This window comes from Neodiprion fabricii, chromosome 6 (genome assembly GCF_021155785.1).
Source record: "Neodiprion fabricii isolate iyNeoFabr1 chromosome 6, iyNeoFabr1.1, whole genome shotgun sequence".
NCBI lineage: Eukaryota > Metazoa > Arthropoda > Insecta > Hymenoptera > Diprionidae > Neodiprion > Neodiprion fabricii.
Window position 1 is genome coordinate 26,196,585 of NC_060244.1, and position 24,178 is coordinate 26,220,762.

At 37.2% G+C, this 24,178-nt stretch overlaps 5 protein-coding genes across 9 annotated transcripts; 3 read left to right on the forward strand and 2 right to left on the reverse strand.

Annotated features, from left to right (window-relative positions):
- Positions 1-526: 526 nt before the first annotated feature.
- LOC124185101 (serine/threonine-protein kinase SIK2-like) lies at positions 527-21,423 on the forward strand. Of its 2 annotated transcripts, XM_046575513.1 has the most exons (12): positions 527-681; positions 1,732-1,938; positions 2,161-2,307; positions 2,399-2,719; positions 2,813-2,936; positions 3,186-3,409; positions 3,498-3,646; positions 4,315-4,847; positions 4,981-5,393; positions 20,611-20,697; positions 20,797-20,942; positions 21,065-21,423. In XM_046575513.1, the coding sequence occupies exons 2-12, from the start codon at positions 1,813-1,815 to the stop codon at positions 21,132-21,134; spliced, it is 2,340 nt and encodes a 779-aa protein (XP_046431469.1). In that variant the 5' UTR covers positions 527-681; positions 1,732-1,812; the 3' UTR covers positions 21,135-21,423. The 2 variants fall into 2 exon arrangements, with proteins under 2 accessions (XP_046431469.1, XP_046431470.1); XM_046575514.1 differs by lacking the exons at positions 20,611-20,697; positions 20,797-20,942; positions 21,065-21,423 and adding an exon at positions 6,401-9,252.
- Positions 9,061-10,403, reverse strand: LOC124185107 (39S ribosomal protein L41, mitochondrial). Of its 2 annotated transcripts, none has more exons than XM_046575525.1 (3): positions 10,244-10,403; positions 9,727-9,888; positions 9,061-9,582 (listed from the first exon to the last, which is right to left on the reverse strand). In XM_046575525.1, exons 2-3 carry the CDS (start codon positions 9,884-9,886, stop codon positions 9,257-9,259), a joined length of 486 nt encoding a protein of 161 aa, XP_046431481.1. In that variant the 5' UTR covers positions 9,887-9,888; positions 10,244-10,403; the 3' UTR covers positions 9,061-9,256. The 2 variants fall into 2 exon arrangements, with proteins under 2 accessions (XP_046431481.1, XP_046431480.1); XM_046575524.1 differs by having other exon boundaries at positions 9,727-9,893.
- On the forward strand, positions 10,871-14,747 carry LOC124185102 (hormone-sensitive lipase). Of its 3 annotated transcripts, XM_046575516.1 has the most exons (11): positions 10,872-11,011; positions 11,184-11,429; positions 11,514-11,715; positions 11,791-12,004; positions 12,172-12,362; positions 12,418-12,697; positions 12,860-13,082; positions 13,169-13,362; positions 13,434-13,780; positions 13,850-13,975; positions 14,058-14,747. In XM_046575516.1, exons 1-11 carry the CDS (start codon positions 11,007-11,009, stop codon positions 14,127-14,129), a joined length of 2,100 nt encoding a protein of 699 aa, XP_046431472.1. In that variant the 5' UTR covers positions 10,872-11,006; the 3' UTR covers positions 14,130-14,747. The 3 variants fall into 3 exon arrangements, with proteins under 3 accessions (XP_046431471.1, XP_046431472.1, XP_046431473.1); XM_046575515.1 differs by having other exon boundaries at positions 10,871-11,429; XM_046575517.1 differs by lacking the exon at positions 10,872-11,011 and having other exon boundaries at positions 11,172-11,308.
- On the reverse strand, positions 14,881-16,114 carry LOC124185106 (probable N-acetyltransferase san). The gene is made up of 4 exons (XM_046575523.1): positions 15,897-16,114; positions 15,601-15,757; positions 15,261-15,427; positions 14,881-15,151 (listed from the first exon to the last, which is right to left on the reverse strand). The coding sequence occupies exons 1-4, from the start codon at positions 15,902-15,904 to the stop codon at positions 14,974-14,976; spliced, it is 510 nt and encodes a 169-aa protein (XP_046431479.1). The 5' UTR covers positions 15,905-16,114; the 3' UTR covers positions 14,881-14,973.
- Positions 18,896-20,604, forward strand: LOC124185105 (tRNA pseudouridine synthase A). The gene is made up of 4 exons (XM_046575522.1): positions 18,896-19,080; positions 19,412-19,792; positions 20,022-20,316; positions 20,395-20,604. The coding sequence occupies exons 1-4, from the start codon at positions 19,029-19,031 to the stop codon at positions 20,465-20,467; spliced, it is 801 nt and encodes a 266-aa protein (XP_046431478.1). The 5' UTR covers positions 18,896-19,028; the 3' UTR covers positions 20,468-20,604.
- Positions 21,424-24,178: the final 2,755 nt, after the last annotated feature.

Below are 24,178 nucleotides of genomic sequence, written 5' to 3' on the forward strand. Positions count from 1 at the left end.
TGTAAAATCATTATTTCACCCGTATTAGCATGGGATAATCGGCGAACTCTGTAAATGAGTCTCTCTTTGAAAAACATTTATGAAAGCCTTGACCATCCTCCGTGGTATTATAATATTATAATAATATAGGCTAAACCACAAAGCCCCTGTGAATATTCGAAAGCTTGCGGTACATAGTACTGTTCTTGCGTTGGCGCGATAATAATATGTTCTTCCAAAAGGGGGGGAGTCGGTTAGGGAGTTACACATTGACGTCATTCAATGACGTCAAGCAGTACCGTATCTAGTCAAAGTACCAGCCGCACCTCGCGGGGCGCCTCGCTAGACAGTTTCGCCGAGGTTTTTCTCTCCGTGTGTAGGTGACTGAATAGATCTTGTATTTACCGTGTAATTGCATTAAAGCAATTAACGTTGAGGCCGCTATCCGGCTGACGTCAATTGTCAAAGATAACGCGTGCGTACGGCAGGCCCTGGTTGCGACAGCGGCGGGGATCGCGACGTCAGGGGCGGCCAAGGGGATGCCGGCAACAATATGGCCGGCAGTTAGTCGGTATCGAACCGTCTCGCCGCGCGGTTAGTCGCGATGGGCCGATTGAGTGTCGTTTGAATGTACGTGACAACAGGATCGGGCAATTTTTAACCACTAACAGATGGCATGGGCGCTAGGATCCTTTGCATTGGGTAAGTGAATATGTTGCAGTGTCCGTTACTTGCTGCCGTTGATCGCGATAGCAGTAGACCTACGTGGGGAAAGTTCCGAGATTTGATTAAACTTTCACGAACGCTTCCATAGACTGTCATTTTTTTTTTTTTTTTCTGCTCAACACTTTTTCCCCGTCCCTTTTCTCTCCTTCGCTAGTCTTTTTTTTTCAAAGTCACAATTGACGCAAGCGTTACGTCAAATACCAGAGTTACACGCACTACGCGCACCGCGGAATCTCTATTTTTGATATTTATAGGATTTCTCGACTTCTAGGTGAACGAAATTAGTAGTGCCGAATAACAGCGTATCGACCGACTATTGATACGAACTAGATACCCGTCGATAAGTACATACATACATGCATACTTAAAGACCGCGCGTACGTTCTTTCTAGTGTTATAATATGGACGTACGTGACGTCAATTATAGTCACCGTTTGTACTTTCGCGTTGCTGCACTTGTTGCAGGAATCATTTTTATCTCATACACATTATACATACCCAACGATATATGATCATCGGTGCGTACACGATGACGCACGTTAAACAGATGTGGATCGAAAAAAAAATCTAATGTAAAGAAAACACGATTTGAGCCTTTAAGCAGGATCATGTACAATAGTGCGTCAGGGTTGAATCCCAAACGTTTATCCGTAACTCATTCTCCGAGAACAAAAATTACATTTTAAGCCTATATGTATATAATTACTATCTCTCATTGTGTTTCTGCTTCCTACAAATTGTATATCATTAGAAGTTCCTTGGTTTCCTGGAAATTTCAATATTCCTCCACCAAACTGCAGGATTTTTTGAAACTGCACACTGGATATTGAACTTGAATACTCGCGTTGCATACAGACAAAGACATTGCACGATTTCAGTAACAATAAAAGCTTCTGCATAGCAGGCAACCCAAATTACATTGAAGTATCACGTGAAGCATCATTTCCTTCTTCAAACACAACTCAAATAAGGCTAATACTAATGCTACAATTACATGGTGCATATATGATTAAATCATTTTTTCAGGTTCTTGTAGAAAACGGTGAAGAAACCAATTAATTGGTTGATACAAATACCGTTCAACGAATTAAGATTAAGATAGAAAAAATGGAGGGTAGCGCATGCCAGAGCAAGAAACAAATCCGTGTTGGATTTTATGACATCGAAGGAACCATCGGCAAGGGTAACTTTGCTGTGGTCAAGTTAGCCCGTCATCGAATCACCAAAACAGAGGTGATTAAGGATAAATCTGATCAAAATCAAGAAAAACATTGAAATTCAAACTTCGATATTATTAATCTAATGATTATCGAACTATGGTCTGGGTCCAAACTCTGGCTTATCAATTCATGTGGCATACTTTGATATTCCATTCAACCGGTTGTATTTTCAATGATGACTTTGTTCAACTGTCAATTATTGTAAGTGTAATTACAATTTTGATGTGTATAATAGGTAGCAATCAAGATAATAGATAAGACTCAACTGGACTCGACAAATCTGGAGAAGGTGTACCGTGAAGTAGAGATAATGAAGCAATTGGAACACCCACATATTGTCAAGCTTTATCAAGTTATGGAGACTAAGAATATGATATACATGGTAAAGAATGAATAAAATTTTTCTAGCATTAACTGTACCTATGTATATCTAGATCAATATAACAGTGCAAATTTTTCACTGCATTTCACAGGTATGCGAATATGCAAGCAGAGGTGAAATATTTGATTACATAGCCCGGTATGGTAGAATGGGAGAACCAAGAGCACGAGCAACTTTTGCACAAATCCTGTCTGCAGTTGAGTACTGTCATGCGATAGGAGTAGCACACCGTGATTTGAAGGCTGAGAATTTGCTACTCGATGCCCAAATGAACGTGAAAATTGCAGACTTTGGATTCAGTAATAGATTTTCACCTGGGGAACGACTAAGTACATGGTGTGGTAGTCCACCTTATGCCGCACCGGAAGTATTTCGTGGAAAACACTATGCTGGCCCAGAAATTGATGTCTGGGTGAGATAACTCAGGCATTATGATTATCGATAAGTTTTCATATGACTGCAATCATTTTTCTAGGCAATTGACTGCAACTGTTTATGATTTTAGAGCTTGGGAGTAGTTCTGTATGTGTTAGTTTGCGGTGCTCTTCCATTTGACGGATCTACATTGCAATCATTACGAGATCGTGTATTGAGCGGAAGATTTCGTATTCCATATTTTATGAGTACAGGTAATAAAAAAATATGATATGGTATAATTAATGCTTTGATTGAATGTATATTTCATTACTTCAATGGATGGAGCAATCGACCAGGGCAATTTGTATTATAATGGTTATTAACTTTATCAGTCTAGACTGTAACACGGACTAGACTGTGTAATCAGCCGCAGTTGAAAGTCAGAATCTCTAATCAAAAAAATTGTATACTCAGCAAGTAGACGTAAACGTCAGGCTTCAAGTGGTATCTTTTGCAATTAGATTGCGAGAACCTGATACGTAAGATGCTGGTATTGGAGCCAGGAAAGCGATATACGATTCCTCAAATAAAGAGACATCGTTGGATGTCTGGCATTGTGGATGCGAATGATGCAGAGCTTCCCGGTATTGCAACAGTAACGACAACGCAAACTGTTCAAGAGCCTAATGAACAAATTTTACGTCTCATGCACAGCCTTGGAATTGACGTGACTCGTACCAGAGAGGTGAGTTTATAAAAAAATAGAGAAAAGTCTTTGATCAACATTTGCAATGATGATTTCATTTAATTTTAATTGCTCGTTCAATTAACAGTCACTCAGAAACAACAGCTATGACCATCACGCAGCTATCTACTTTTTACTGTTGGAGAAGTTGAAACAGCATCGCAGTACAAATGTTAGTAACAACACCAGTTGCTGGCCTACACCAGGTCGCGGCACAGAAGAGAAGTTTAAATCGAGGTGGGCAAGAATTTGGTCGTTTTCATTTGCGTTTCGTTTTTTTGCTTTTTTCTGAATTTGGTGTTCGGATTCCCAAGTATTATTTGAATCACAAATTAAACTTCCAATCCTGCCTATCGTGGATATCAGTCAGGTTAGATGTTAACAGTTTGGTTTTTATTTACAGCGATAGCTTAGTCGGACGTTGAAGTGATTGATTGGTGTTGATCGATGATCAGTGAGAAAATTGGGGATTTTGTCTGGACAGGTCGGATTGGAAGATCGTGAGCTGTCTCTTTCAGTTTCGGTAACTCTTAATTTAATTTTTTATTTTTTCCTCGCTTGTATCAAAATTCGAAACGGCATCCTGACGCGGCGCTTAGTTGGCTTTGTAATTTCATTCGTATTTTTTTCAAATTAAAAGAACATATCAGAATAGAAACGAACACAGACAGTTCTTACTAATTGTTCTAATCGTATCATTTGATTGTGAAAAGTTTATTTATATGCGGCAAATATCTGAATATAATAGAGTAAAATGGTTTCAAGCTATCTATTATTGCATCATCTCCCACACTATTTACTTGAACTCTACCTATATATCAATTTCTATTTTTTATGCTTGTCAGTATGTAAGCTCGAAATGTATAACTGTTTCTGAAGTATAATCTGAGAAAATTTATTTACAGAACCAGAGAAGACGCTAGCAGGGCTGGGAAGCGGTTTAGTTCAACAAGTTCCTCTACAGATGAGGGTTGCTGTAGCGCGGAGGGAGATTTGGAAGAAGGACCAAGCGGTGACGAGCTGAGAGAAGCTCAAATAAAATTAGAAGAACACCGACTCGGTCTTGACCGAGATATAAGTCAACGAATAGACAGTCAAATGGTCAATCGAAGGTTGAGCGATTATCAGCAACATCATTTTGATAGTCCTCCTACAGACCCTCCAAATCATACGTCCTTGTTCACCGGTGATGGCAGTTCATCATCGGATTTATTTGAATCAAGTTTTGACTCGGGTTGCCCTCCAGACTTTACTGCTACAGGATGCTTTACTAGCAGTTTACCGTCGTGTACTCCGCCACCCCCTAAAAGTCCTTCGTTAGTAGCAGCAAGAATATCAAGAGTGTCTCAAGGACGCAGAGCTTCCGACGGAGGTCCACGGTTACTGTTTTGCCAGCAAGGAGGAGGAGATCGATCGGCAAAGCAGCGCAGCATTCAAGGTACAGTTAAATGTCACTACATTAGGTGCTATTAAAACGTATCAATTACTGGTCAATCAGAAGATGTGCAAATGGTTATAATACTGCTCTTTCATCCCTAGAGACCGGACTTAACTTTCTTCATGGATTCTAGATTCTGGAAAAGCCCGAGGACATCTAGACCTGGTTCATTTGAGACCACCGGTGACACCAACGCAGGCCCAGCCACAATTTAAGATCCGTGCTGATTCTGGAACACAGTTGCAGTTGCTTGTTCAACAAAGAATGCTGCAGCAGAAGCGAAACTTATATCATCGCCAGCGAGGTGGTGGCAGTCCGACACCAACGCCTGCTGCCTCTGGTGCAGGAAATAGACGAAGAGATCACGTGCCCAGACAAGATAGCTATAAGATGGCCCAACGTACACAAATCCTACCACCCTTATCCATGAGCCATGGAGATGGGGAACTCGAGAGGGATAGAGATGAAGAGAGATGGAAGAGTTTGCCCTCTAGATTAGCTGCCGACTGCCAGTTAGCCGAGAGAACACTCCTGTGGAGCCAGCAGGTAATCTCGTAAGAGAATTTTAAGTTATAGAATAACTGGATTATAGAATCGGCAACTATCAAATAGCGCGAGAGATGTGAAACAAGTTTCCCTGGGAATTTTGTACAATATTGGTACGTTATTTTGTGAAGTCGTTGTAACAGATTGTCAAGTTAGGTAAATATACGAAATAAATGAGTAATTCTTGAAATGGATTGACTATTCAGTATACACGCGCTTTATCTGTGATCATCATGCCCGAATTCTATAATATGTTAAATCTATGACACTATATGCTATTTTTTGGCTTAGAACTAGTTGTAGTTTAGCTTAGTTACCTGTTACAGAAATGATAGTTGAATAATTGATAATTCGAATATGACTTGCAAACATCATTTAGCTAGTACCTGCGATTAGTTCCTACAGTTATTTATTCACTAGACTCGAATAAACGATTATTTTTATTTAAGTTGTTGCATTTATTATTTAATCTTTCATTTATTACCTCATCCGCATGCTAATCCTTGACCCATAAATATCAAAGAACACATTAGAATGCCACACGCTAGTCAAAACACATCATCAACTAACTAACCGTCTTTCAAGAGATAAGAAGTGAATAATACGTTTATTTACACACAGATAAGATGTGCCCCGACTCCTAGTAGTCAATTTATTTACTTTGTGTAAAACCAATCGATCTGTCTGTTTGATGATTTGTAGATACGTGACAGTTAATTGCTGCTTTTATAAAAAGTTCCGGGAAAATTCATTCTACAAGAACTTGTGAAATTTTAACTTTATGCAATTGGAATTCCTCATAATTACTCAAATCTAATAATAACATTACGTATTTGATTAATTATTAATAATTCTGCAATGATATTGAATATTTACGGGAACAACTTGCGACGAAAACTCAAAAAAAGTCTTAATAAACGATTACTCGAATTGCAAATTTTTCATGCTATGTAGAAATTAGTCGACAATGAGTTATGTAAATGAATACATAAAAATTATAACAATAGGTAGGACTGGGTGGAGGGGCTTCGTATCTGCCCACTGGTGGAGTGGGAGGTTTTTTGTGGCCCAGCGGCACCAGTCCCCACTCAACAATATTTGAAAACGCCGGAGACCCTATGGAATGAACACCTTGTGTACTGCATACTAGTCCTGACATGCGTTTTTGATATGTATTATATAGTTCTGCGGCAAACCACGCGAAAAACGTTCTGTTGACCTAAAAAAATCTCTCGTCTTTTTTGTGAATATGATACATATCTTAAATGGTTTTGTTAAATCGTATCCTTTGTTATTCAAAACAGAAAAACGGAAAGAAAGGAAACAATCTGTTTAGGGGCTCTGTTACCACTTTGACTATTTCAGACGACTATCATAAGTCGTAGTAGACACACTTTTAGCTCTCAGTTTTTTGATTCGGAAATACAAATAACTCATATAATAACTTAAATTATTTTAAAATCAGCCAATCTGAAATCTAAATTGAAGAATCATACTGACAAGATCAGGAAAATTTAGAAAAGTTTGAAATCTTTCGGATCATTATTATGTGTTACATACTTAGCTGTTTAGGACTGTAATAGTAGATTGTGCAACAGGGAGGCAGAACAGGTCTTTTTACGCCGAGCATAAGTTAGCATTATGAGTCGTTGGCGAGTGCGTGCACGAGTTGAAGACAAGTATTGCAAATATACGAGATGACGAAGACTTTGCCTTTATGGAGCACGCAATACTTTACATAGCAAAACTATGGTTTACAATTTTTTTTCACTATTCGGAATACAGAAGAGTACACTTTTATGTAAAGAAGGCAGGCAGAAAAATAAACGTACACCATATTTGCATTACATAAAATATATGTTTCTTGTATTATTTGAAATTATGGAAGATAGAATCAATGATTGATTACTCGCTAATTGCACAAGTTATCTTTGTCACACATAGATAACTCAATTGTTGATTAGCCATGTTTGTCACAGACTGATGATTCAAACTAAAGAAAAAACACCAAGCATTATTAATATTAACTACTAATGAGGAACCCAGAAACTCGAGTGTAGTAAGTCACTGTCCATTATTTTATCCAATGAGTATATCATTGGGTAATAAATGTTAGTCCATCGATAAAGATTTTAGCAAAAAGTAAAACTTGAATAGATAATAATATGCATGAAAAACGTTATTTTCTGTTGCTACAACAAGTCCGGAGAATAAACTTCTGAGTTTTATCATTGAAATATTATAGCGGACTTGATCAACTTGTGTTCTCTCCTTCAAAAACTATGACAAGTGGAAGTAATGTACTTCTTAATAAGAAAAAAATATCAAACTTTGAGCGAATAAGTATAACTATAAGTTAATTATATTTGATAAATCAGTATGGAAATACGAATTTTTGGACTAAGCAAAGGTAATACAGAAAACGGTCTTACATGATTTCCGCTGGTCGTACCAATACTGATAGAAATTAGATACGAATAATTATTATGATAGTAGCAATGAACGTTAGCTAAGGTGTAAGAGCGTAGTGAAAGAGTTCGGAATATCAGTGTAAGCTATGAGATATGATTTAGAGCATACTTTTTTAGAACACTCTGTTTAATAATAGAATCAGAACCTATAAAGAAAAAATTTTAAGATCGAGACAATAAATATGAATTTGACTCTCATTTTTTAATGTTTGAATATCGACTATTAAGAATTTTATGCGTTTTTGTACCACTTGAAGCAGATTTATTATTATGTACGTACAAAAGCATAGAAGATATATGGAATCAGTCTCATAATGACTTCTGTATTCAGTTCTCTTCCTTTGATTAGTATATTCATAAGATACTTGGAAGCATTGAAGCAATATCGGCCACGCACAACTGACAACGATTTTACTATTCAAATTTTTCGCCATTTTTTACCCAACAAACAATCAAATTTCGCTCAAAAACTTTTGATAAGCGGATTAATAGCAGATAAGGTAGACTAATTGTTGTTTCATCGTTCATTTTAAATGAGACACTGGGTGTGCATCGCATTATGTTTGAAAATTGAAAATAAACCTGGTTAGTAGCTCAAAGATAAATTGAAATAAAGTAAAATAAAGCCCGATTCAAAATGATAAGTTTTATGTATTACACGTAGTTCATAGTGTAAGAATCGATTTGTAAAACGTACTGTTCATTTAATAGCAATAAAATATAATAACTTGAGTTTTTAACAAAAGTGATTTAAATTCTCAGTGTAAGTTCGATTGAATAGGTATTTTGTAAATTGAAACCAATGTATTATTTATCATAAAAGGTCTAAGATGCCATTGATACTAGTCAATAACTACAGTAATTTGTTTAGGTAATTATTTACTATTAACACAAGCAAAATTGAGCTAAGCCACCAAATAAGGCCCAGATTGTTACATTAGTGTGTTAACAAGAGCTAAATGCTGGCACAATCTAAATTTATACTTAATTTTTCGACATTTAACAATCACAAATAATAGTAAATAATTACCATATATAATCTGTAGATAAGTATAAGTGTATGTAATTTAGAACGCGCTTAGATTGTAACAAATAAAGAGTATAACAAGCCTTAGTCGAAATCAATTTGTATCGATTCCCATAATCTCGTTTCAAATAAAAAATTGAAGCTTCAGGAAAGTATGCAGACAATAGACTGAGGTTTAACGTGTTTATTTTCACATATGTGAGAATCTAGTTTCTCTATGTGATCGGAAAAACAATAGCGGCTCTGGTATAATAAGAACTCATTTATCTTAACACATCTTCACGTATATCTGGCAGAACGTGATAAATCTACAAAACTACGAATATGATAAAACTAGGTTATACAATACATGGGGAGTAAAAGATTTAATCACCAAAAAGATCACAGCCAGTCTTCCCGGCCAATAGCTTGGCCTCCTCGGCAGTTAGTTTTTCATTGTCACTAGGATTTAAGGGGCTACCATCTTCAGCCAGTTTTTTATTCCGGAAATCGTCGGTAATTTTTTTCGAATACACTGCATCGAACAAGTCTTTAGGGGTGAATTCTGACTGCTGTACTTCAGAGATGTGATAAGCTACATAAGGTTTAAGATTAAAGCCTTCCAGCGATGGGACAATTATCTCAGGTATCATTTCAGGCACTTCGACCCATTTTTCCCCAAGATAGTAGCCAGTGAGTCGTACTCCACGACCTGTAGTATTAAAATGAAATATATCCTCATTAATGTTCTTTGATAACCTACCATCGATATTTCGTACTCTGATTGAAGTCTGATCATAAAATTAGTCACTGAGGAAACATGTTAACGATTTTACATATTTTTGATGTTACTCACGGTCAATAGGAATTTGCGGATGCGGTTTTATCGCCTGTTGTTCCTTGAATTTTTTGGTACCACGCTTGTTATATAAAAGGAATTTCCGAAAGTTACGCTTCCCGTGACAGACACAGCTTGTCGTGATACTCCTCTGTATAATCATGCAGGCAGAAGCCATGGCTAAGCTTGTGAAAATATATCAAAAATTATTCACGACTAATAACCAGACCCAGCAATTTTCCTCTTCTTTCTACTCTGACATTACAGTTACATTTTCTCTACGTGTCATATTATAGCATCAAGGAAAAAATAAGCAACGCCAAAAGAATAAACATGAGACATGGATTAAGCTTAAAATAGAATTCATCTTCACAACAGTTTGAGGTTAACTTTCATTCAGCACAATATTTGGCCATCGGCTGTCTCAAACATGTGTTGTAGTCAAACTTATTACGATATGAGTAGCGAGTTGTGGACTTAATGATGAAATGTTCTTAGATTAATTAATTATAAAGGAATATCAGTACTTACATACCTGTGAGTACGGAACCTGAGAACACCGCAGGAACCGATATCAAACAGTATCAAATCGAATACACTTAAACACGCGTTATAGGCAGGTTTCGGAACCACGTGACACAGAATTTACACCTTGCCTTACATTTTGATAGTCAATGGGGGAGCATAGCAGTGCGATTTTACTGCTTTTAAATAATAACAATATGAGAAAATCCAATGCAGACAGTTGAAAAATTCAGGATGTAAAGAATAATTCAACTTGCAAATTATTCTCTGATCGATTGTTGTCTTTAAATTTCTACATGCAGCGCTAGCGTACGATATTGAAAATCAACAATTGAAAGTCGGCCACTCGAGTCGTGCGTGTTGCGTGCATGACATTTAAATCAATATGGCGGCCCGCAGGCAAATGTTAAACGTCAATCGAGGATAAAAATTTCCTGAACGATGGAAGACCGATTGATACAGTTGGACGATCAATAATTTGCGGAATTCAACGGTTTCAATGATAACGGTCAAGATATTTCAGTGCTGAGTAAACGATTTGTTCATTCTAACCTATTCGACTTTGACCTCAGGGCAATGTTCGCGTCTACGTGTATACACTGTCAACAGGAAGAAGTGACAAACAACAACGGTGACGAAATCATGATTTAACAAAGAAATAGTTCGAACGTATTTTAAATTCTTCCGTCCATTTCTTGTCGTTGAATCGTCCGTGAAAGTTCAAAAGTTTTATCATTAATACACAAATAACAATCCCATAGATAATATATTTAATGAAGTAATCACATTTTCTATTTATTTATTTAAAACTTTGTAATATAAACTTCATATACAATGTCTACATTTGATTATGACTTTGCCAAACCATTCGCTGAGCTAGAACCACCGCATTGGGGTGCTTTGCGTGAGTTATGTAAAGCTAATGCCGAATACTTTGCAACTGATCATAGTGAGGCTGGTTTTCGCTTAAATGCAGCTTTATCAGCAATGCTGGATCACTTGGAGCAGGTCCGTCCGTTGTATCGAGAGATATCCAAGATAGCACCGCTATTTGATTTTGACTCTGAAACACCGGGTAACGGTTATCGAAGTTTTCTCTCAATAGTTGATAAGTGTATATTACATTCCGTCTACGTCTGCCGCCAGCTATGCTGCCAGCGAGATTCCGTTTTATTCCGCAAAAGTTATTACATGAGGTATGCGATCTAGATAACGATCGATTCCTAAAGATTATTTCAATAGCGACAATGTTTTCACACATTACGTTTAACTATTTTCAGAGAGGTAGAAGCTTGTCTGCAATTGTTAGCATCTTTGTGCACATGCTTACAACATTTGAAAACTCTTTATTTATGGAGCGATACACCTGTCAATGAAAAGCCCTCTCTGTTTTCTTCGGATTCTCACAGTCCTCAGGAGCTCTTAGATCAAACGGAAAGTGTCAATCAGTATAGTTTTTATGGAAGATGCTTAGGATTCCAGGTATATAATTTTACTAATTTTATATATGAACTTATCGATTTCTTTTGATTCGAGATATGCCATTTATCTTCACAGTTTTGCGACAGCATTAAACGAGTGCTGAAAACAATATCACTTTGCATGGTCTCCTTCAGTGAAGTATATTACGCGAATGGAACGCTTATCGGAAGGTGTACCAATTCGTTAAAATATCTAGTCGATCCAGAGGCAAGGGCACGGCGTATAGTTAATATTTCTCAATGTGCTGACATCAATTTTTGCAAGGACTTCTGGCTGCTCAATGAAACAGGTGCATAATATTGTTAATCTATTACTGCTGAAACTATATTTCTAACTCTATTTCTAAATTAGTATTTACATTACGAATTACCAAAGTTGAAATTTTTGTTTTATTGTAAATATTCGTTTTTAACATTATTGCAACTACAGACAGGTATAAGTGTCTTAACTTTTCAGATTTGGTTCAACGGTTGCCTGCTATGATGATGCCCACACTTGCAGTGAACCAAATGATTTCAATCCCTCCCGAGGAACTGGTTCTTGAATCTGAAAATGGTGCGATGGTTTCCATTCCCGTACCATGTAGTCACTTAGGAGAGATGCCTCTGTCTGTTCGTCTTCTGAGCTCTCATCACAGAAAAGGGATGGTAAGCCTGTCAGTCTACAGACCAAAACTAACTTTCATATAACTGTATTCCGCAGATCGGCTCATGTGGAGTTGATCAGTCAATGCCTCTGTCAGAAGGACTAGTGATTCATTGTCACGGGGGTGGGTTTGTGGCCCAAAGCTCACGTTCTCATGAAGTTTATTTACGTGATTGGGCGGTCCAGCTTGGTGTTCCAATTCTGAGTATAGATTACAGTTTAGCTCCAGAAGCTCCTTATCCTCGAGCTTTGGAAGAAGTATTTTATGCTTACGCATGGGCTTTAAAAAATGCCAGTACACTGTTGGGAAGTTCAGCGCGGAAAGTTATCCTTGCAGGTATGCCGTATTTGTGTAAATTTATACAGCTAGAACCACAACTAAATGTGAAAAACAATACTTTGCAATTTTTGAGCATCTACGTTTATGAGAAGCCAAAACACTTCTTGGAGCAATATTATTTCTTTGCCTGGAATAATTATTCATTGGAAATGGTTACAGGGGACTCTGCTGGAGCTAATCTAAACTTGGGAGCCACTTTAAAATGTTTAGAACTGAATGTTCGAAAACCAGATGGAATTTTCATGGCATACACACCAGTTCTGGTCGAGTTCATACCTTCTCCGGCCCGCTTGTTGTGTCTTACGGATCCGCTTCTGCCATTCGGATTTATGATGCGATGTTTGAAAGCTTATGCTTCGGGTGAAAGTCAACAGTCTCAACGGTATACGATAAAATTTTTGTTGGGTGACTTTTCAGTAGAATACTGTGTATAGCAATAGTAAATTAATCACAATTTATTATTTGTAGGGCTAAGGAGAGAGAGAACGGGGAGTGTCAAGCATCAGAGACCGAGTCGTTTGCAGAAGTAAGCGAAAGCGATCTGATAGCACTTGCACTCAGTCCTAATGGTGATGAAACTAATGAAGAGCACAAGTTGCCTTCATTCCCATCTGATTCTACTTTGAACTCGGTCAGTCTTGCTGAAGCTGATGCAGTACAAGGTCAATATTTATGGAGAAGACTTTATTGAGAAGTGAGATATGTGAAAGACATTGACAATTGGTTGTTTCAGTCACCCTAGATGCTGCTACTCCTAGCAAGGCGAATTTGCGAGAACAAACGCAATCGCAGGAGTACATTACTCAGTTCTTAGATTTGTACAAAAATAAATCATCTGAGAATTTAGCAGCCGTCTCAAACGGGGAAAGAACTAAAGAGGAAAAGCATCCACGAAATGAGAAATCGTGGTCTTTATTTGGCTGGAGCTTCGGCGGTGGTAATAAGGCACGATTCCTGGATGCTGAAGGCGAAAAAAGTCCTTCTGATGAATTCGTCTTCACTGTGCCTAGAGATCCACACTTAAGTCCATACTTAGCATCTGGCAGTACATTGGCACAAATACCGCCAGTCAAAATTTTGGTAAATATAACGTATCATTTTAGTATTTCTTTAATAACAGTGGAATAAGTAATTATTTGGTGTGTGCAGACTCTGGAACTAGATCCTTGTTTGGACGATTGTGTGATGTTTGCTAGAAAATTGAAAACGTTGGGAAATCCAGTGACGCTGGATATACTTTCTGGATTACCACATGGGTTTCTTAATTTCTGCTTGGTAAATAGTGTAGAGTATTGAACGCTAATGAAATTGTCAAATTTTATATTACTCCATAAATTGGAACTCTTTTTTTTCTTAGGTATCAAAGGAAGCAAGTGATGGCTCTAATCTTTGTGTACGACGAATACGAGAGCTGTTGGAATATAAATAGTTATTTACCAATTACCTAGGTGCATTGCGAATTTCGAATGTTGAAAGTTGTGAAAGAGTACTAGTCTTGAATCGTGGATTATTGAAGCCACTCGAAGCACCTGCTTCACATAATAACCATTTAGGTAATAAGCTTCTGGTTGCTAACTACAGGATTCAATTGTTACTACATGTTGGCTTGCACATCTAATATTTAAATGAATTGTATTATATTTATTCTAATGAGCGATCTATTTCTATACATGAATTTAGTCAATTTAGTTGTATTCCAAAATACGGTCATAAGCCGTACAGGACAGGTGAGATTCCAAAATATATGTAAGATCAAGCAGCTACACCATAATTCAAGGTGAAATCTCTTTGAAGTACTTATTATGCTGGGAATGTATATTGAAGTTTTCCAGAAATAATTCATGGGTTATTGGTGATAAGTAACAAATACGTGACGATGCTATATGTATATTACGAACTGGTGAAAGTTACGTGAATTCAAGAATTTCTCCCTACCAGAGTTGAATTTTATCTATGTTGTAACAGATGTAATTGAAAAATTATGAAGCTAACTAAATTTATCTATGTTGTACACTAACCAAACAATAAATGTTCGAGTTTTTTTAGTGAACACCTAGATCATGTTCAATTTTCAGTGTTGACACTGTTTGTATGTGGTTCAATTCGAATTGAAATTGATTAGAACTGTCCATTTTATTACTAGTGCTAAATTTTTCACGATAGGTTATACAAAAATTGGATATAAGGAACAATTTTTATTGACAATTTGTACAGCAGATAACATTATACGATGAAAACAGATGATGGAAGATTGATACATGAAGAGAATTTATTCATTGACTTGCTGATTGATTTTGATGGTTAGCTGTTGTTGGCGGGCGCAAAGTTTTTTGTAACACATGTGCATCTGCAGGTTCGATACGTTTGTAGTAATGTTTTTTCGTTTCAACAACTTCAAAGCCGAACTTTTTGTAGAAATCAATAGCCCCCTCGTTGTTAACTTGTACGTGACTGATCAAAAGCAGAAGCAGCACGTTAATAAAAGAACTTCATGCGCTCAGTTCAATTTAGACTATGTGTGGAGATTTTGTAATTTAAATAAGTAACTCAAATAACTTACAGGAATATCGAGTCGAAATTCCCGTCTTTCGAGACATAATTAAGTACATGTTGTACCATAACAGTGCCGATCCCCAATCGTCTATAAGGGTACAAACATCCCAAAGTCATTATATACAAACGGCGCGAGTTCTCTGAGGTATCTACACGACAACACACAGCCCCTACCTGAAATTAGTGTTTGAAGATAAACTGTTTGAAAATATTTATGCTAGTGACATCCGAACTGTTTCATACGTAAATCTGTGTAGCTAGGATTGGAATACCACATGTGTGAAAGGAGACTAAATTTTGCTTGTCAGGGATATATAATTATCTATGAGTCGAATTAAATAACATACCACAATGTCATTATAGTAAGCGAGTTTAGCCAGCTCGCCAGCCTCCAAGACGTCTTTGTAGAATTTCTCGTTATACGAGACGGGAAATACGACTTGATTAAGCAGTTTCAATTGCTTTATGTTGTGGGGTGTAACATCCCCCAATTCTATCTTTGATCTGTGCGTTGATAAAGGAAAATAATTATTGCTATATAGTTGCAAGGTATAATGGGCAAAAATATTTTTAAATACAATTCGTCGAGCATGCAGCAACGGTCGACAGTCTAACCTCAAATTTGGGACACACGGTTACTCACCTTGTCATTATACGTTAATAGATATTCACCTATCTCGAAATAAATAAATTTCTACAAATAAATGCGTGAAAACGCTAGTCAGGTAAGGTACTGTAGTCGTCAATAAATAATATTCAGATCAAAATGAGCGATTCGTGCGGTACTTCGAATCCCTCCGAAAATTTCGTCTGCAGTCGGAGCTAGGTGAAGGTGGTAAAGATACGAATAGGCGGGATAGGGTTAGTGGACGCCCTGTGAAGACATCTACAAGCAGTATCAGTCAGCAAAGTAGAACACCCCTCATGTCGACGTACCGACAGTCAAAATTGCGATGTTCTTTTTTTTTTTATTTTGCCGCTCAACCGCTAGGACAAGCGTGATTCTGCAGCGGCTGCCTTCAGGTAACTCACGGAATTCTGGGAAGATGAGAAGTTCGAACGTGCTTCGGTCGCGTGCTGAATGTCGAATTTGTGCGAATTTCTGCTTAGTGTGAGGATTTTTTTTGTCATTAACCCGGTTTGTGAGGCTGGCATTGTTAGTGATCCTCAAATAAACAGTTCAAAGTCACCAAGAGGATCGTTTCAGTGAAGTATGCCTGCGACCGGTTTTTCTAACGCTGAACAAATGACGATAGCAATTCGACTGTTACGTACTTCAACTGTATGACTAAATTGGTAAAATATTTTCGGTGAATTCACAGAAAAATCATCCGATGCTATTCACTTCAGGACGTTCCATTTTTATTTCTCCGCGTTTATTTCGGGTACGAGAAGTGATATACGATCGCTACAACAAAATCCATAGGTATGTCTAATAGTGTCGTAGATATTTAATATTTGTGCTGATGTGATGAGTTTTTTGTTATTCTGTTGCGTAGTTCATTTCTTAGTGCATCAAAAATTACTGAAATATTATGAAGAAAAAGTTTTTTTTTGACACGGACAGTCTTTAGTGACGTAAAAACTGACGCGTGTGTAATGAGTGTAGGTAAAATTCTACTATTTCCTTATAACAGCCTAATTAGAAGTGCGTTACCATTCAACCTGAACAGCTACTATGAGAACTACTACATTCAAAGTATGGAGCAACCTGGAGAAAGTAAGAATACTTAGGGTGATAATTTTTTAATAACTCAAAATAGTCCCTATGAAACCGAATTTTTGTGCTTGAATAACATGCGGTGAATAAATATGGAAATAGACAACAGTGATAATTAATTAGAGTAGTGAAAATCTCCAGCTTACATGTACGTCGGCACTGTTTGCTAAATTAACTCGAGTTTTGTTTTTTGTCGTTTCCAGAGTTAAGCAGAGACATCCGAGTAACTTCTCCATTACTTGGCAACGTTGGTGAGTTTGCATGTGTTAGGTTACGGGTATTTCCCTGGTTTTCCTCTGTCACGTGGCGTGGCGGTAACAATTGTTACACAAATTGTTTCGATTTCTTGCCTGGATAGGTTCATTCACGATCGCAACGGTGCTTTTCTTTCAGTAAAATCATTATTTTTGCAATCTCATTGGCAGTAGCTTACTTGAATTTAGAAATTTTGCCCGTTGCGATCGATTCACCAGAGGGTTAATTATACGGTCGTTTAATCATATTCACATGATCGTTAAATTGATGAAATTTCAAAGTCTGGCATAATGTAACGTAATCGAATTTCATGCCGTACCTTGAATCATTTCGAATTTTTTACGATTCAGCAAGTACAAATTAACTGCAGATTTATCTCGCTTAGATAATTACTGATGAGCATACAGGATATGTTACTAATCAATTTTACAAAATGTTGATGTACCAATAGTTTCCAGCATCATTGAAATAATTAAACGAAGTATATTTATTGCACCTGGCTGACTACAGTACAGCAACATTTTGCTCCCTACAGGTGATCAACGAAAAAGTAAGTCACAGTGACCACGGCGCGAATGAGGAAGAATGATGTGTGTTGGAAAAAATGGGGGATCGTTTAGATCGAATATAGGTAACCGGGTAGGTAGGTGGTCGTTTTGGGATCCGTCGCTGTGTTAGTGGATTTGCGTGTGAGTTTTTATTTTCAACATTTCCGTTGGGTGGTTCCGTTGGGAATCAGGCGAGGGTAGGAAGGTCGCGATGTATCGTGATGTTACTAACTTTTTTAATCCACAGCGTCAAACGAACACAGAGATTCCCCTCCTGAAACATAAAAACGACTCCGCGGTACAAAAATCTTGGAATCATTTATAAGCTTATAAGCTTTTTAATCCTAACGATATTCGATCCAATTATTCAGTCATTACTAATCATTGCTTTATTCGATTGACCTCTGTGATCGTATGAATGGGCAAAACGCATCTCTGGATCATCTATCGCGTTCCGTGGTACGCTGGATGGGGAGAGATGCCGAGCTCGAAGACTTCGCGTCGAAGAGGACCGCCGACCGTCACGCCACACAATAATGCATGCCTTCCAACCTCCCTTCCGGACTTGATTCGCATTTGAGAATAAACAATCCGCATCGTAATGTGTCGGATTTGAGAAGACGCAGATGCGGATTGGGATTCGACAGAAATTTCCGACAAGTCCTAGATATTTAAGGTTTTTTTACAGATTAATTAAAGTTTTCAAGTTTGACCGCGTCTTTAGCGCGTCGACTTGGTATTTTTTGGTTATTAAGGAAAGTGGAGCTTTCTTAGAAAAAGTCGAAGGCTCAGTATTTACAAGCCGGCTTAATGTTGATTAAGAAACGTATAATTTTTTCTTGTCAACAGAAATAATAGAGCTAAAGACTGTAGAAGCAAATGATAATAAATTCATTGTAAAGTGAGGAAAAACGCATGATTCTAGATTTCTAGGTGAATGCATCAGCCGTACCGCTACTACAGATTGCTTACTGATTGCCGTAATTGTTGATGTCGGTAAGTTACCATTCAATTCTTGTCGTACACAAATCCCCATAAGGCTGGCTCTCTGACAGAATGTGATTACTCCATGACACCACAACCATAGGCGCAGGCGATCACTCAACAGTGTGTGGATCTCTATATACACAGTGGATATAAGTATGTTGCATGCTGGTTGTGCAGCTTTTTACTTCAGCATGTTTTGAAGGTATCTATATTTCCTCGCGTGTCAACGAGGTGAATTTTGCGCATAAGGAAACTGCGTCCACAAATGTATCGCTATATTTGCAAGGAGACACTTGTCAATAATCTTTGGTTGTTCCGTAAGTACTAGTCTATTCCATATTATACTTAATACTTAATTTCAGTCCATCATTACGACTCCTCAGTGCAGGGCTCATAACCTAGTCGCCTATTCGCTGAGAAGTACCAATCGTAATAAATTTTTCTTCATCGTAAACATTTCGAATCCGTTAGACTTGTTTATCGATAATAGCCGTGTGCATGTTGCGTGTTACCTCTCTCAGTATTCCAATAAAAGGCATATTTCATTATTGCATAAAAATTTTGTGTTTTCTCTTAGTGTAATTCAAATTTTCCACACTTTGAGATTTCACTTCATTGTCTGAACATAACCTGTCAACTTTTCCCTAGGGTCTTTTAAATGCAGGAAAATGTTCTCTGCCCTGGCCCCAGTTGTCGATGAGAACGTCGCTGTTCCAGTTCTGGATAACAAAAGGCTGATAGAAGAGCCGCCAGAGGATAGCGATAACAAGAAACAAAAATTGGATAATGCGGACAGAGTGAAGAAGCGAAAAGTGGCAATGCTTTTGGGTTATTTGGGAAAAAATTATTACGGTATGCAGAGAAATCCACAAATGAAAACGATAGAGGAGGACTTGATACAGGCTTTACTCCAAGCAAAGCTCATAAATGATGAAGCTTTTGAAACTATACAGACAATTCAGTTTCAAAGAGCCGCTAGAACAGACAAAGGTGTTTCTGCAGTCAGACAGGTTGTCTCTCTGAAACTACGTAAGATTAAAATACTTTTGGCAAATACGACTGTGCATGGAATTTTTAGGATACGCTTGTGGTAGTGAGTTAGCCGATCTGCGACGTAAACATATCTGACTCTTCGACTACTTTCAGTATTCAACATGTATACTTGGCCTTGAATTACCTAATAGGCGACGTTTTGTACTTAGGCGAGATATTCAAACTTATATCAAGGATTGATTCACCATTCAGATCATTTTCACAGCTGAGCATGGGAAGAAGGAAGATATAAATGCGTTTTTGCCCGAAGAAATCAGAGTTTTTGGAATAAAGAGGGTAACGAAAGGTTTCAACAGTAAAAGCAGCTGTGATGCTCGGTCTTATATCTACACGATGCCAACTTTCGCCTTTGCAAAAAAGCCGCCAGATTCGGAAGTGCTAAACGAGGAATATGACGTTGATAAAAAAATTCAGGAGCTTTCTGTTATCAATGGAGAACCATTCCACAAGTACCGGATACAGCCAGATGTACTTGAGAAGGTCCAATCGATGCTGAAACTGTATGAAGGAACTCATAATTTCCATAATTTTACATCAAAAGTGTAAGACCGATGAGCTTATAGAATTTTCCTTTTCAGGTTTACGTTAATAGCGCGAATAACAAATGGTGAATTTTTATTCGCAGAAAACCATTGGATCCGTCTGCAATGAGATATATGATAGATTGCTCGTGTAGCGATCCGTTCGTCATCAATGATATGGAATTTGTTACTCTTAAGATCAAGGGGCAAAGTTTTATGTTGCACCAAATTCGAAAAATGGTTGCATTGGTCATAGCCATTATCAGAACTCAGACATCGGAAGAAACTTTGAATGCAGCTTTTGGACCAGGGAAGCTAGACATTCCGATGGCGCCTAGTTTAGGATTAGTTTTGGATCAGGTTCGAGAAAAATACGATATCTTCATTAATTTGTATTTTCACTTTCTGCAAAAACGCCTTGTTTTACTTGTTCGGTTGAATCATATTTATCGCCACTAGGTTCATTACGACAGATATAACAAACGATATAGTTCGGATGGAATTCACGAGGCTCTAGAATGGCCAGAGGTCAATGATGAGATTGTCAAATTCAAGGAAGACTACATACTGAACTACATCTGTGAGAGCGAGCAGAGTGAAAAGTCGTATCCTTGATCTGATGACTTTTAGTGACAATCTATACTTTTATTCATCTTTCGTTTTATACTCTTGTCAAAGTTAGAAGTTTCATCATACACTTCCAAGATTTTCCTTAATCGATTCCTAGGATGCTTCAATGGTTGGCTACACTGTGCAGACATAGCTACGATATCCGCGAAGACAGCGTTATCAGTTAATGTCATGCTTCCAAATTGATTATCAATTATAATATAATAGATGCAATATACCCTGATTTAATAACACGTATAATGTATTAAATCTTTGACATACAGTATTCTCCTCATTTCTTGTTTTACATTCTAATAATTATTGTTGTAAATAACGGATTGAATTGAAGAGAAAATTAGTATGAGCATATGTGAAAGTAAGCAATAATGCGAAAAGGATTAATCAATTCCATATTTGCTGGAATGGTTTTAAATTTACACAAACTAATTAAGGTTAATAAAAACCAAAATTAATGTCGTCGAACTTGTTAATTATTCAGTTATATTTCAGCACAGTATTGCGTAATGTTTCAAAAATAGAAGCGGCCATTTCTCTTTCGATTTACTGACGATTCAGAAATTTGTCCAGATGCGGTATTGATGATTATAAAAAGAATTATTTTGATGCAACGCAGTTAATGAATTGTAAAGGTCGTACATAAATTTTGTGATAACTTGCACTTTCATTCATTTTTTCGAATAACTCTTCAGCCTTCACTGATTTCACCACCACGTGCGTTGCGTTTATACTGATTTCTTTCTCTCTTCTGCGCTGTCACGGACAATATTTCTCCCAATCTTTTCAGTTCAGTACGACCATTTGACTCGCGAAGACTGGCTTTTCATATATATGTGCTGAACTCCTGATTTCCGGCGCTTTTCGAGGCACGCCGAAGGGCGAGACAGTGTTTCATATTTTCGTCGACATGATCCTGTTCATTAGTATCAAATTTTTGGCAAGTTTAACGACCGTCTTTGGTGAGTTGAGTAAAATGACATTAAATATTTAGCGACTCAAAAAATCGATCACATGTAGAAAATCACAATTTCAAAATTCTAACATTATAAAAACCTGACGAGATGAAAATTTAACATAAGTTAAATTAATGACGGTCAATAAGAATCGGGGAATTCTTGTTCGTTCAAACATGCATTTCCGGACTCGATTTATCGCGAGTTTAACGTAATTGAGTATAATGATGAGGTTGACTTAAAAGAAAAAAATATGAGTATTTGAAAACTTGTACAGGATGTAGAAAACTTATGCATCGAAGTTTTAACAAATGATTTTCCGTGTCGAGATTGGTGATGATTCTAAAAGACATGCCTCCGCAAAATTGGTTTCAATCTTGATTATCGAGATCAAATGGAGTTAAAAAATTTTAAGATCCGAAAAAATTCCACTCGTCGAAAGGAACGTAAGTCTCTCAGGAATCATCCGTCTCAAACAACTCATTTACATAGAAAATGATTTTTGAACATATAAAAAAATGTATTACTGGAAAAAAATGACAAATTGGCATTCTACCGAATCGTGAGATTATTTAGTGAATTCCCGTCATCTGTTAGTTCGACAAACGGATTTTCGAGTCTTCGATTCATGAGTTACGAACTAACTGGAAAAAAAGCGTATTTCAGAGTGACAAAACAAAAGAAACAGAAACCCGACGAATATCAGCACCCACATGGTTCATAGGCACGAGTATTGAAACGATTTTAACCTTTTGTTGGAACACAACATTTATGAAAATATAGTATAAGCTGATACGAAGTGGAACTTTTTTGTAACAGAATTTCAGTTAAAATTATTTATTTATTTACCTATTTATCTTCTAATTTTTTTGCCGTTGATGTTTTTAAAAAGAATCAGTCTCAGTTGACTATTTATTGTAACCATATTTTTCACTGTCACTAAAATATCAAGATCGTTTGAATACTCGTGCCCGTAAGTGATGGTGGGGCTGACATTTGTCGGGTTTCTATGTTTCCGAATCTGTTAGTCTTGGAGGCGCTTTTCTTATCAGTTAGATCGTCACTCGTGAACCCGAGTCTCGAAAAACTGCTTGTTGAACTGACAGATAGAGAGAATTCACTAAATAATTTCACAATACGGTGGAATGTCGATTTGTAATTTTGTCCTAAATTTATAGATATTTTTAAACGTTCAAAGACCATTTTCTGTGAGAACGAGTTGTTTGCGACGCATGATGCCTGAGAGAATCGTTCGTTCCTCTCGACGAATATACATATAGAATTATAAAGGATCTTAAAATTTTTCAACCCCATTTGTCGTTGATAATCAAGATCAAGATCAATTTTGCGGTGGTATATGTTTCAGAATCTTCATCGATCTTGACTTGGAGATTCATCTGGTAAAACGGGGACTAATAATTTTTCTACACCCTGTACAATGGACTTGGTGTTATCGTATTTGCGAATTTTCGACTCCACGGTCATATTTGTCGTGAAAATTAACGTATCTACGTAGATCGATACCGGAGCCGATTGAACGAGGTCTTTGTTTATTGAAAGGCTCAGTTCCACGAATGAATTGGAACCTTCATAGTTTATCCGCATAGATACACCTCATTAAAATCAGATAATAATAAATTGAAACCACGAGATAACCATCGGAAATTAAAGGACATTTGAAAAACCGGTTTGCGCACTCGTGCCTACGAATATGCGTATGCAGAACACATGCACCGGATGCGTGGGAGGTGTAAGTGTGTTGAAATTTTGACAACTTGTCAGATGAATGTCAATAAATACATGCGAGTATTATACAATCCACCTTTACCGTGGTCATATACGCTCCGAAAATATTGAGGTGAACATTTTTTTTGTGTGTCACAGGCGTGGTTGAACGTGAAATAGTCGATATAACGAGAATGTTTCAAATCAGCCAAGGCTGCGGTAGCTGAAACTAATGTGTATATGCATCGACGGGCGATTCCCAAATTTAAAATTCAATGTGAAATAGCTAACTTGAATTGCATCAATTTATAGGCGTCGTATACTTACGAAAGTTCATCTGGTTGTGTATTTATGAATGGCGTATCGAAGATGTAATCAAGTATTTCGATAAAGCTTTGATGACACGCATATGTCAAAATATTTGTCGATCTTATAAAATTTTCGAAATCAAGGAAAAAAATTCTATCGCATCCGCAAAGTCCCGGAAGTAAATTAAATCGGTAGAACGAAGCCAGCGAAGGTCGCGTCAAGTATTG

Coding starts and splice junctions, on each gene's coding strand:
- LOC124185106 (XM_046575523.1), bottom strand. Junction 15,428..15,600: donor CTTACTATAATGACATTGTG/GTATGTTATTTA, acceptor CACTAATTTCAG/GTAGGGGCTGTGTGTTGTCG. Junction 15,152..15,260: donor AATTTCGACTCGATATTCCT/GTAAGTTATTTG, acceptor GCTTTTGATCAG/TCACGTACAAGTTAACAACG.
- LOC124185102 (XM_046575515.1), top strand. CDS start 11,068: ATGTCTACATTTGATTATGACTTTGCCAAACCATTCGCTGAGCTAGAA. Junction 13,781..13,849: donor TACCGCCAGTCAAAATTTTG/GTAAATATAACG, acceptor TGGTGTGTGCAG/ACTCTGGAACTAGATCCTTG. Junction 13,976..14,057: donor GGTTTCTTAATTTCTGCTTG/GTAAATAGTGTA, acceptor TTTTTTTCTTAG/GTATCAAAGGAAGCAAGTGA.
- LOC124185105 (XM_046575522.1), top strand. CDS start 19,029: ATGTATCGCTATATTTGCAAGGAGACACTTGTCAATAATCTTTGGTTG. Junction 19,081..19,411: donor CAATAATCTTTGGTTGTTCC/GTAAGTACTAGT, acceptor ACTTTTCCCTAG/GGTCTTTTAAATGCAGGAAA. Junction 19,793..20,021: donor GGTTGTCTCTCTGAAACTAC/GTAAGATTAAAA, acceptor TCATTTTCACAG/CTGAGCATGGGAAGAAGGAA.
- LOC124185107 (XM_046575525.1), bottom strand. CDS start 9,886: ATGGCTTCTGCCTGCATGATTATACAGAGGAGTATCACGACAAGCTGT. Junction 9,583..9,726: donor TCCGCAAATTCCTATTGACC/GTGAGTAACATC, acceptor TTAATACTACAG/GTCGTGGAGTACGACTCACT.
- LOC124185101 (XM_046575513.1), top strand. CDS start 1,813: ATGGAGGGTAGCGCATGCCAGAGCAAGAAACAAATCCGTGTTGGATTT. Junction 3,410..3,497: donor ACGTGACTCGTACCAGAGAG/GTGAGTTTATAA, acceptor TTCAATTAACAG/TCACTCAGAAACAACAGCTA. Junction 4,848..4,980: donor AAAGCAGCGCAGCATTCAAG/GTACAGTTAAAT, acceptor CATGGATTCTAG/ATTCTGGAAAAGCCCGAGGA.